Source organism: Aspergillus heteromorphus (genome assembly GCF_003184545.1).
Source record: "Aspergillus heteromorphus CBS 117.55 chromosome Unknown BO70scaffold_2, whole genome shotgun sequence".
In the NCBI taxonomy this organism is placed as follows: Eukaryota; Fungi; Ascomycota; class Eurotiomycetes; order Eurotiales; family Aspergillaceae; genus Aspergillus; species Aspergillus heteromorphus.
The window spans coordinates 56909-68569 of record NW_020290407.1 but is presented as its reverse complement, the minus strand read 5'-3'; the positions used below and the strand labels follow the sequence as shown (position 1 = coordinate 68569).

At 55.9% G+C, this 11661-nt stretch overlaps 6 protein-coding genes across 6 annotated transcripts; 2 read left to right on the top strand and 4 right to left on the bottom strand.

The window, feature by feature from the left end:
• Positions 1-172: 172 nt before the first annotated feature.
• BO70DRAFT_358115 (TPR domain protein) lies at positions 173-3499 on the top strand. Its single transcript, XM_025542214.1, has 3 exons — positions 173-227; positions 310-2381; positions 2561-3499. The coding sequence occupies exons 2-3, from the start codon at positions 387-389 to the stop codon at positions 3311-3313; spliced, it is 2748 nt and encodes a 915-aa protein (XP_025403106.1). The 5' UTR covers positions 173-227; positions 310-386; the 3' UTR covers positions 3314-3499.
• A 186-nt stretch (positions 3500-3685) lies between these two features.
• BO70DRAFT_384319 (DUF890 domain protein) lies at positions 3686-6119 on the bottom strand. Its single transcript, XM_025545650.1, has 10 exons — positions 5749-6119; positions 5644-5691; positions 5513-5588; positions 5285-5388; positions 5165-5238; positions 4986-5115; positions 4839-4929; positions 4524-4787; positions 4096-4415; positions 3686-3948 (listed from the first exon to the last, which is right to left on the bottom strand). The coding sequence occupies exons 1-10, from the start codon at positions 5832-5834 to the stop codon at positions 3846-3848; spliced, it is 1296 nt and encodes a 431-aa protein (XP_025403105.1). The 5' UTR covers positions 5835-6119; the 3' UTR covers positions 3686-3845.
• A 141-nt stretch (positions 6120-6260) lies between these two features.
• On the top strand, positions 6261-9739 carry pldA (putative phospholipase PldA). Its single transcript, XM_025540052.1, has 7 exons — positions 6261-6556; positions 6615-7006; positions 7058-7210; positions 7260-7881; positions 7928-8188; positions 8236-8696; positions 8747-9739. Exons 1-7 carry the CDS (start codon positions 6508-6510, stop codon positions 9302-9304), a joined length of 2496 nt encoding a protein of 831 aa, XP_025403103.1. The 5' UTR covers positions 6261-6507; the 3' UTR covers positions 9305-9739.
• Positions 9196-9739, bottom strand: BO70DRAFT_358111 (uncharacterized protein). The gene has a single exon (XM_025542213.1). The coding sequence runs from the start codon at positions 9712-9714 to the stop codon at positions 9532-9534; it is 183 nt and encodes a 60-aa protein (XP_025403104.1). The 5' UTR covers positions 9715-9739; the 3' UTR covers positions 9196-9531.
• A 702-nt stretch (positions 9740-10441) lies between these two features.
• On the bottom strand, positions 10442-10849 carry BO70DRAFT_75374 (uncharacterized protein). The gene has a single exon (XM_025548690.1). It carries the CDS (start codon positions 10761-10763, stop codon positions 10473-10475), a length of 291 nt encoding a protein of 96 aa, XP_025403102.1. The 5' UTR covers positions 10764-10849; the 3' UTR covers positions 10442-10472.
• Positions 10850-11368, bottom strand: BO70DRAFT_75373 (uncharacterized protein). The gene has a single exon (XM_025548689.1). It carries the CDS (start codon positions 11272-11274, stop codon positions 10936-10938), a length of 339 nt encoding a protein of 112 aa, XP_025403101.1. The 5' UTR covers positions 11275-11368; the 3' UTR covers positions 10850-10935.
• Positions 11369-11661: the final 293 nt, after the last annotated feature.

Below are 11661 nucleotides of genomic sequence, written 5' to 3'. Positions count from 1 at the left end.
GCGCGGCCAAATGCGGTCACCGCCCGTGGCCCTTATCGCGATGGGGCGGCAGAAAAAAGGAGGAAAAAACGGAATGGCGGGGTTGCTTCTCGTCTTCCTCTTCGTCTTCATCTTCCTCCCCTGTGCTTTTCTTGAGCCGGGTTTGATTGTCGGCGTGGATTCCTATAGAGCACATGGTCTGATAGTCTGACTCTTTCTCTGCCGTCAATCCTTTCAATCTGGTCTATGTAAGGGTCCTGCCGCGTCTCTTGCTCATTAATAATTCAGTCACTTAGAAGCCCGGCCTGATTCCATTGGTTTCTCCCGCAGAACAGACCAGATCAGACAAAACAAAGCCTCTCTTTCCCCTTTCAGAGATCGCAGACGATCTTTCGTGAATAATCACCATGGCCGACTCGACGAGTCCCTCCCCCGCGTCCCTGAACACCCTGTTCGATGAGGCCTCCTCGCTTAGGGAGCGGTACGACCCCGTCCGCCTGGCCGATGCAGATATCGTCCCCCTCCTACAGCTGCCTTCCGCAAAGGCCGTCTTCGGACACAATGCGACGGACGAGAGCGCCCTCGCCCGTGTCGCCCGGGAAGAGATCCCTTACACAACCTTCTTGTCCGAGAAGGCCAGGGCGGTCTCCCAAGCACCCGTGGAAGGCCTGACTGTCGAACAACAACGCTCCCAATTGCTCCATGTCGGTCTGGCGGCCCTCTTCGGCTTCCTGCAGTCGAATGTCACCGGTCCTCCTTTGGACTTCAACCCCGCGGAGCTTATCATTCCTGCGACTCTGCGGCCCGACGCTGCGGCCTTGAGAGCCGTCCGCGCTCATGTCATCCGTGACCTCTCGGTGGACGGTGAAGCGGCCTACAAGCTAACTCCTAACGTTGAGCTGTTTGCTGTTGCGAAGGCGCTTCTGGCTGACGCTGATGTTCTGCTGGCGAATGGCCCGGTCGTGGCGAGGACTGCACGGGTTCGCGTGAACTTCCTACACCAGAAGATGCTGTCCGAAGTTACGGGCACCTTGCAGGATGCCATCTACAACGATGTGAATGAGCTCGAGAGGATCGTCCTGAGCGACAAGTGCACTGCTCAGGAGAAGGGCCGGTATCTGCTCGAGAGAGCGACGATCCATACCCACCACAGCTTTGACGCCAAGGCCAGGAAGGATCTCGAACAGGCTGCCGCAGAGAGGAAGTTCGAGTTTGCGTTGACCGGTAAACTGGGAAAGAGGACCAAGTTCCAGGATCGTGATATCAGTCAGCTTGTCATTCTGGCCAAGAGCGCCGACGACGTGTCCGAGACAGTGGGCTCGTCGGAGGCGAACGACACGCCCTCTGGGCCCAAGAAACTGGATCTCAACGATGATACCTTGCTCGAGTCCATCTCCTTCACCAAGAAGAACGGACAGCAGTCGGAGGACAAGCAGGTGACTGTCCAGGATGAGAACCTGCCCCCAGCCCTGGCGGACCTTGATCCCGGAAATCAGCCCAAGCTCGACCCTGTCGACTCTGCTATTCTGCTTGCTCTCGCATCGGCGATCACCAACACCTCACCTGAGGACGGTCTGACTCGTGAGGAAACTGCGCCCTACGCCACCCGCGTGCTCGAGGGCGGCAGCTCAAACTGGCAGATTTACACCCAAGCCTTGCTCGTGCGCAGTCGGGTCGAGGGATACAAATCTCGGACGGTCGAGAGATCCGTCCTGCAGATGCAGGCCCTCGTGGACCAGGTCATCGCCGACACGGCCACCTCCGACGCCCAAGCCGGCACCTCCGTCGAAGAGCCCACAACCTTCCTCCCTCGCCCCGAGGAATCCGAGTCTGCGTCCGCCGCAGAGCGTCTGGAGTACATCTGGATCCTGAACTCCTCGACCCGATGGGACCTTGAATCGGAACTCGCCACCCGGTGGGTTAACCTGGGAGGTCTGCGCACTGCCCTGGACATCTACGAGCGTCTGCAGATGTGGGCGGAGGCTGCTCTCTGCTACGCCGCCACGGAACGCGAGGACAAAGCCAACTTCCTCGTCCGCCGACAGCTGTACCAGCCCACCGGCACGGATCTCGATGACGACAACGAGAAGTTCGACGGACCCGAACTGAACCCTCTCCCCGCCGACGCCCCCCGTCTGTTCTGCATCCTTGGTGACATCAACACCGACCCCACCATGTACGAGCGTGCCTGGGACGTTTCTAACTCGAGATACGCGCGTGCCCAGCGTTCCCTGGCCCGTCACTACCTGACCATGAAGCCCCCGGCCCTCGACAAAGCCGAGGACGCGTACCTCAAGAGTCTGCACATCAACCGGCTCAATCACGGCGCGTGGTTCGCCCTCGGGTGCGTGCAACTCGAGCTCCAGAAATGGAACGACGCCATCAATGCCTTCACCCGCACCGTGCAACTCGAAGACAATGACGCCGAAGCCTGGAGCAACCTCGCGGCCGCGATCCTCCGCTCCCCCGAGCCCGAGCCCGAGCCCGAGACCAATAACACCCTCCCCCAACCCCTCTCCGCCGACGAAGAAGAAGACACCACCACCACCACCGAAACCCCACCCCCACCGACCCCCACAAGCGCAAACGCGAAGCCCTCGCGGCCCTCCAACGCGCTGCCCAACTCAAACACACCGATGCCCGCATCTGGGACAACGTCCTCACTGTTGCTGCCTCCATCCCACCCCCCTACACGCCCTTCCGCGAAGTCATCACGGCCCAGAAGCGGGTCATCGAGCTCCTCGGCGCCAAGAACGGCGAGAAATGCATCGACCTGCCCATCCTAGGCCTGCTGATCGACCACCTCGTCACGGCCTACGACTACGAAAACCTCCTCATCGTCGACCCCACCGCCCCGGACTCTTCCGCAAAGGTCATCCGCAGCGGCACCATCGCCGGTCAAATCCTCTCCCTCGTCGACGACAACATTGTCCCGCTGATCACTCACTCCGCGCCCCTGTGGCTCCTCGTCTCCCGCGTCGAACTGTTCCGCGAACGCCCCTCCAAGGCCTTCGAGGCCCACGAGAAGGCCTGGCGTGCCACCGTCGCCTCCAATACCCAGGGTGCGTTCCAGATGGGCGAGGAGAAGAATTGGTTGGATGTTGTCAAGGCCACGGAGCGCCTGGTCAGGGATGGATATGCCCGGTATGGTCCGATGGATAAGGAGGGTCAGACTTTGGCTGAGGGGCAGGAGGCCGAGATGGTTGCTAAGGATTGGAGATTCAAGGCGAGAAGTGCCGTTAGGGGCGTCCTTGGTAAGGGGAAGGACTTTTGGGAGGATAGTGAGGGTTGGTTGCGCTTGAAGGAGTTGCAGACGGAGGTGGGCAGTTCGTGATGATTTATCCTTTGTGTGTTGAGTTGTTGCATGGTTATGTTCGTTCATGTTTATGTTTATGTTCATGATGTGAGATGGTTTTTCTTGAGATGATTTCTTTCCTTCCTTCTTTCTTTTATGTGCATAGACAGAGAAAAGTAGGCGTGGTGTGGTGTGGTACTTAGGGGTGTGCTTTCTTTGTTATTATTTATTATGAGGAATGAATACTTCAGTGATAGATATAGATATAGATATAAATATCAGGTACCTAAGTGCATAGTAAATACTAGTGCAGTCATGGGTTGGTGCCAATGCCAAAGTCCATATAGTAAAATACTATATGGTTCCTGATACTACAAATGGACGGTACTACTGTAGAGAAATACATCCATCCATCTATCCATGCGGTGCCTTCAAACCGTGGATCTCAATGATCTGTCTGATGTCTGATATAATTAAAGCCCAAGAGTACTTTTACTGTTGTCTCGCCTCTTGCTTCCTACCCACCCCAAGCCTCTTGTTTTCTTTTTCATTTTCTTTCTCTTCTTTCTTTCTACCCCTCAACCTTCCTCTTCAACATGCCACAGAAACTTTCAAACAGAACCGTATCCGTCCCCTTTAACCACCGCACGACCACCACTACTTTCATCGCATTCCTACTCCCATTCCCATTCTTCTTCCCCTGCCCCTGCCCCTGCCCACTCCTATTCCTATTCCCATTCCTATCCCCATTTCCATCTCCATATCCATCCCCATCATCGTCTTCATTATCGTCTTCATCATCAAGCATATCCGTCCTTAACTGCACCCTAAATCCCAGCTCCGCCTTGGCCGCATCAATCTCCGCCTTATCAGGCCTGGTGTCCGGGTTCAGCATCTTCCTGCGCGCCTGGCGCGACCAGACGTTTTGCATGGCGAATCCGACCCCCGTGGTTAGGTCCTGGCGCCAGTGCCATTGGATGTGGAGGGAGCTGAGCTCGGCGTTGATCTTGGCGATGAGGTCGGTGAGGCTGCTGGTGCTGGTGCTGGGGCTGTTGCTGGTTGGGGCTGTTAAGGTGAAGGCGTATTCGGAGGGGAAGGGAAGGAGGTGTTTTGGTATGGAGGTGGTGCCGCGGGCGATAGTCTGGTGTTGGTGGGTTAGTTTTGGGGTTGAGGCTGGGGGTGTGGGTGTGGGTATGGATGTAGTGAGGAGGGGTGGGGGAGGAGAAGGAGAGGGAGGGGGCAGACGTACGACTGCAGGACGCAGGTCTGTCCATGACCAGGCTATGGCCCACCTCCGGGTCTTATTTCCTTGGATGAACTCCGTCACGGCGTAGTTGTTGTTTTTGTGTTGGAGGAGTTTTTCGACCAGGATGGATACGCTGCTTAGCTTGCCCAGCATGGAGGTATACCAGATCACTTTGTCGCGGAGATGAAGGCTCTGCTCGATCATTCGGGCGATGAAGGCAATCTCTCCGCCGGATGTGACCATCTCGGTTTCTGAGCCCGTGCAGGCCTATCTCTGTTAGTAGGTGGTCTGGGGGTTGCTGAATGGTTGGGGGTTTACTGTGAAGGGAGGTCGTTCTTTGGCGTCGGCGGAGGCGACGAGTTCGTCGCGGGAGGCGTAGAAAGGCGGGTTGCACATCGTGAAGTCGAGTCTGTGGGGGTTAGCTGGTGATGGAGAGGAATGAGGACGGTTGGTTGTTGGACGCACCGATCGACGTTCAGTTTCGATAGGGGGAACAGATCATCTTTTGGGTCTGTTTGAAGGATCTCGATGCAGGAGTCGAGCTTGTTTGTAGATACAGTCTTTCGGGCGGTTTGGATGTTGTCATCGTCGATGTCTACGCGGTGGGTTTAGTTGAATAGGACTGTGAAGGACGGTGGACATACCCGTGGCGACGAAGCGCCAGTGCGGTCGCAGTGAACACCCCAGGAGAGGATATATACTGCAGCATCCGGTTCCGCTACAAAGATTAGAGTGGTGATGCGCAGATGGAAAAGGGGACATACACGTCGAGTCCCAATACCTCTCGATCAGGGTCATAGTCGTCCCGATAGTGGTCTCCCGTGGTGTCGAGCAGATCTTGTAGCCACAGGATATAATTCAGCCTATTCTGTCAGAAGCCACACCACACCACGTACGGATAGAGAGGTCAGGCTGAATTTACCGATTGGGTACCTGCACGCCTCCTGGTTAGCTGCAGGATCGGCAGTACATAACACGGCTGTTATACATACCGGCGGGCACAGCCTATTCTCCGGAATCTCGACCTCCAACTGGAAATCTCGCTGCAACAGGCTCTTGGTCAACTGCCTATTCCCGGGTCAGTGACACCTCCACGCACCTCCGGGTTCCGGGTCCAACCTACCGGACAGCATCCGGGTCGCTGAAGTCCAGCTGCCCGTTGGCTTTCAGGCTGGATGAGGTTAGCCAGGAGAGCTCGGTGTTACACTGGGACGGGGGGTCAACTGACTGCTTTGCAAACGCCGGCGACTGCAAGGCGAGGGCGGTGAAATCGACCTCATCCCTGTAGATATTGCGGGAGGCCCTCATGCTCATGGTGCCGCCACGCGCGACGACAGGATCCAAGCCGTGAGCCACTAGACAAGGGAATCCTTCAGTCCTTCAGTCCTTCTTGGTCCCTGTTGTGAATGGCCGACTGGGAGGGGCGGACCAATGGGTGCGGGTGGAGCGAACCGGAGATATCCACCGTTCGGCCGGCAGAGACACGCCTATCGGAGTCGACTCAGTCCAGGGACAGAGATCTTGTTTGTTTGTCGACTGTCTTGGGGGAGATGGTAGAGAAGAGAAGAGAGAGGAGAGAAGAGAAAGAAGAGAGAGAAAGTGACCGGGAAGTACGGCCCTGCCTGAGGCGCCGAAGCCATCCGTCAAGTGCCTGGGTGCCTGGGTGCCGGGTGATGTCATGCCAGGCAGCCTTTTGGGATCCGTAATTCCTGCTAATTCCTGCGCGGCTTCGTCCTTCCAGCCTTTCCCTCCTCCTCTCCACTCGGTTCTTGGCCCATGCCGCGTGTCGGGGCCTCTTGTCGATCCCCTCCATCGATCTGAAACCAGCCCAGGCAGCATCGCAGCCACAGCTCGATCGCTCTCCCAGTCCCAGGTGGAGCCCCTCTGCTTTCTTCCCCTCATCCGTCACATTCCTGATTCCCTGCAGCGCGACCACCACTGCATCCGGTGTATCTCCCAGGGAAGCCCCCATTGCCATATCGCAGTCATGGAAAAGTTCAAAGATAAGCTGGAGCACCTGGAGGAGCAGCTCAAAGGTCTTCCTTCCCCCCCCCCTCGTGCCCCGAGGCCCAACTAACCGCCCTTCGCGGCCAGAATCCCACATCGAGGCCAAAGCTTCCAATTTCAAGCACAAGGTCGGCAAGTTCTTCAACATTGTTAATCCCAACCATCGCCATGATGAGGCGCACGAGCAGGCCACGGACCACAAGAGGACCGCCGTTTCCGAAGCGCACCGGTTCCAATCATTCGCCCCCATCCGGGAGGGCAACCGCGTCAAGTGGTACGTCGATGCGCTGGACTACATGTGGGCGGTCTCCATCGCGCTGGAAGAGGCCAAAGAGACCATCTATCTCGCGGACTGGTGGCTCTCCCCCGAACTGTTCCTCCGCAGGCCCCCGTTCATGGCCCAGGAATGGCGATTGGACCAGGTCCTGAAGCGGCGCGCCGAAGCGGGGGTGAAAATCTATGTGATTGTGTACAAGGAGGTCAGTGGGCGTACCCGTCGGTCGTCGGCGTCGCTTACCGTTCGGAACTAGGTGAACCAAGCATTGACCTGCAACTCGGCCCATACCAAACACGCCCTTCGCAACCTGTGCCCGGAAGGAAGCCCGGGCTACGGCAACATCAAAATCCTGCGTCACCCGGACCACAACATCTTTGAGAATGCAGCCGATATGACCCTGTACTGGGTGGGTGGGCGTGCTTTCAGTCCGATGGGCGACTACTGACACCTGCTAGGCGCATCACGAGAAATTCATTGTCATCGACTATGCGTTGGCGTTCATCGGAGGCATCGACCTCTGCTTCGGGAGATGGGACGCCCACCAGCACCCGTTGGCCGACGTCCACCCGTCGAACCTGCGGAATGAGGTCTTTCCCGGACAGGAGTTCAACAACAACCGCATCATGGATTTTCAGAGCGTGGGCGATTGGCAGGCGAACGAACTCAGTAAGGCGGACTACGGCCGGATGCCCTGGCACGATGTGGCCATGGGCCTGATGGGTGACTGTGTGTATGACATTGCAGAGCACTTTGTCCTCCGGTGGAACTTCATCAAGCGAGACAAGTACAAACGGGACGACAGCGTTGACTGGCTGATGCTCGAGGGTCGTACTGGGGAGGACGAGGACCTGGTTGCGGTCCAGCGTCCGAAATATCCTTGCGGTGAATACGTGCAACACCCTCTCACCCCGCTCGATACGAAGCCCGTGGGGCAGCAGGGCTTTGCGCGGGCGCAGATCGTGCGCAGCAGCGCCGACTGGAGCAGTGGGATCCTCACCGAGCATAGCATCCAGAACGCCTACAAGGAGATCATCAGCCAGGCGCAGCACTTTGTCTACATCGAGAACCAGTTCTTCAGTAAGGCACCCCAGCCCAGGCACCAAGCAGTCGCTAATCCCACCAGTCACTGCTACCGGAGATAAGCAGGGGCCGATTCTCAACACCATCGGACGGGCGATTGTCGACGCGGTGATCAACGCGGCCAGGGAAGGGAGAAAGTTTCGCGTGATCATCGTGATCCCGGCCATTCCTGGGTTTGCAGGAGATCTGCGACAGAATGCAGCCACAGGCACGCGCGCGATCATGGATTACCAGTACAAGTCGATCCATCGCGGCGAAAACTCGATTTTCGGCCAGATCGCTGCCGCGGGCCTGAACCCGAGAGGTATGTGGAACTCGTCTTGCCTGCGCACAACGCGCTGACCCGGCTAGATTATGTCTTCTTGTTCAACCTGCGTGCATACGATCGGATTAACAAGACCCCCGCTCTGGTCAAATTGGAAGCAGAGGCGGACGTGACGTACAATGACATCCAGCGCGGAATTGCCGAGTCCATCATGAGTGACAGTGTCCACCCTGCCATCGGCAAGGACGGGGACAAGCACGAAGTGAGCTACGACAACGCGCAGCAGGAGAAGGAGATTCGTCTCGCGCGACTGCGCAAGTACGAGGAATCCCACGAGCGTTACCAGGAGCTCGAGGGTCTCAAAGGCAATGACTCTGTCGCCCACGCCACCATGCTCAACGGCGGTAAGATGTCGGATGAGCACTGGGAAGGAGACCCGGAGGTGGAGAAAGAGAACTTTATCCAGGAAGAGCTCTATGTGCATGGAAAGGTGTGCATCGTAGACGATAGAGTTGTCATCTGCGGTAGCGCCAACATCAACGATCGAGTATGACCCCCACACCCCCAGGCTTTCAACCCACGACTGACACAAAGCAGTCCCAAGTCGGCTATCACGACAGCGAACTCGCCATTGTCGTTGAAGACCAAGACATGATGGACAGCGTCATGGACGGCGAGCCATACAGGGCCTCCCGCGTCGCCGCTACCCTCCGCCGCCAGCTGTGGCGCGAGCACCTCGGCCTCCTCCCTGCGCAGGAGTACGACGTCTCCGAACACCCGAACGCAAAGCCTCCGTACCAGTGCATGAACTACATCCTCGAGGGCCCTGAAAATGACTTCGTCACGGACCCCATGGACGACGATCTCTGGGAGATGTGGACCGGCCGAGCCACGGTCAACACGGACATGTACCGGGTCTTGTTCCGCGCCGACCCCGACGACAACATCCGCACGTTTGACGAATACGACAACTTCTGCCCTCGCAGCGGACAGAAGCAGGGCCACTTGTTCGACCCGTACCAGCCTGTCTCGGAAGTACGCGAGAAGTTGGACAAGATCAAGGGCCATTTGGTCTGGATGCCGTTGGAATTTTTGAAAGATGCCAACATGGCTGAGCCGGGGTTACAGGTGAACCAGATTACTGAGGTGAGATAGCGCGCTACATGCATTGCGTGTATATGTCGAGACTGAGACTGACACATGACCTCTCACAGAGCATCTACACTTGAAGTCCCCCTTCGTCCCTCCCCCGCCTTCTCCATCTCCATCTCCATCTCCTCCCGTTCGAGTAATGTATATGGTGAGGCAATCTAGTTTGATATAATACCATCTCACCGCGTATCATTTCCCCATAATTACCTTACCCTCTTCTTGTTCTACTTCTACTTGTGTAAAGAAAACATGTATCTCATCTCCGCTATACCCATCTCCATACCCATCTCCATACCCATCTCCATACCCATCTCCATACCCATCTCCATACCCATCTTCATACCCATACCCAGACCCATACCCCCCAAGACATACCTAGCCTCACCAACTGAACTCCCACCAGCCCAGTCCATCACTCACCACTCACCACCTCCCCATAACCCCCTACCCTCTCCCCTCTCAATACCCCCTTCCCACCCACCCATCCGACCATCCCACCATCCCCTACCTCGTAACCCATTCTGCCTATCACCCGGAACCCCCGAGTCCCCGGTACCCAACCCCAGCCAGCCAAGACAAAACAAAACAGAAAACAGTGCGGAGTACATACAGAGTTTTAATCCTCCACGCAAGGGACATCCGTCCATCCACCCATCCACCCGACCCCTCACTGAGCCCGCCCAATGAAAGCCTATTCTCAAGAAAGGGATGCTTTTTCCGGACAGCGGTCTGTCTCACTGTCCTTCCCTTTTCTACCCCTCGTTTGTCTGTACCTCGTCTATGTATGTGTATACTATGCATATGTATATGTATATGTAGATGCACCTGTTTAATCTTTTTGCTGGGTAGGTAGGTACTAGATAAGTAGGTGGATCTCCTACCAGATAGAGTATAGACAGATATATTGTGATCGTAGTTACTATCTAGTAACTTGACTATCTACGCCACACCATCTATTACATTCCCATGGATACCCTAGCTACTTACCCACCCACCATTTCACCGATCCAGCTATCTGGCATCCAGCAAGGAAACCGGCACTTATTGATTGCTGAACGGATTCTAAATTGTAATAAAAAAAAAAGCGAGATGGTGGAATAGCCAAGAAATAGATAAGATTCAATCAACCGAATTAAGTGCGTCGCCGCAGTCTAATATTCCTAATAAGGATCTATAGGGTAAGGTCATCATCTCTATGGGAGGGACACGAACAGGGACAGGGACAGAAACAGGGGCAGGGGCAGAAACAGGGGCAGAAATTTGCAAAAAGGGCAGGAACCAGGACCAGAACCAGAACCAGAACCAGAATCAAGCCAAACCAAACCAAACCAGAAAGTAGAGACCACAAAACAGAGGCAGAATGAGTAGTAAGCGGGTGCAAAACATTAGAGCCAGAGTCCGAGTCAGAGTCCGAGTCAGAGTCAGACAGAACAAACGGCAAGGACAACCAGCAACCAGCCATGACGACAATGGCCGAACGGCCAACGGGACCGGACCGGACCGGATTCCCCCAAACCCAACAAAACCAAATCAAACCAACCAACCCAACCAACACCGGAGCGATGCGTTTTGATTTGTTTCAGCGTCGGACGGAAAGCAGCAGGATTGTGCACATAGAAGGAATTTTCACAATTTCAACGGGATTCCGGCCGTGGCTCTGCATTAGAGGAAAGGAGGGAGGGTAGAGCGGACTTTTGTTGTAACAGGAGATAAATCAACCCGACAATGAAAAAAGGGAGGCCAGATCGAAGGGCAAGGTGAGGTAAGGTAAGGTGAGGTGAGATGAGATGAGATGAGATGATATTAGTGGCGGAAAGTAAACCCGGCTTCTCCCTGGCAGCTGGCAGGTAGGTGGTAGGTAGGCAGGAAAGTGAGCGAGTCAGTGGTGGCAGTGTCGAGACAAACGGAGTGACGTCGGAGAAAGGTATGTCTTTAACTCGCAGGCAGAACAGGCGCATCACATCGCATCGCATCGCATCGTCCCAGCCAGCCAGTCACCCACACATCCTTGTTGATCCATTCAGATCCGCTCGGAAGGGGGGCAGAGCTCCGATTGGGTCATGAATGCTGCCGGGATTGCATTTCCGCGGGACTCCAGGTCGATCCAAAACGGCCGTCGAAGGCTTGCGGCATGACCAGGTAGTGCGCGGGAGACAGAAACATGAAACCACAAACAGACAGACAGACAGCAAAACAGAAAAAAAAAAAAAAAAAAAAAACCAGAGGAATGAAGCTAAATCGCGCAAGAAACAAAGATCCATGGACGGATGGATGGATGGATGGACGGACAGACAGACAGACGGAATGGACGGACGGCTCTGCCGGCATTAATGCGCAAGGATTGCTGCAGAAGGGATGGT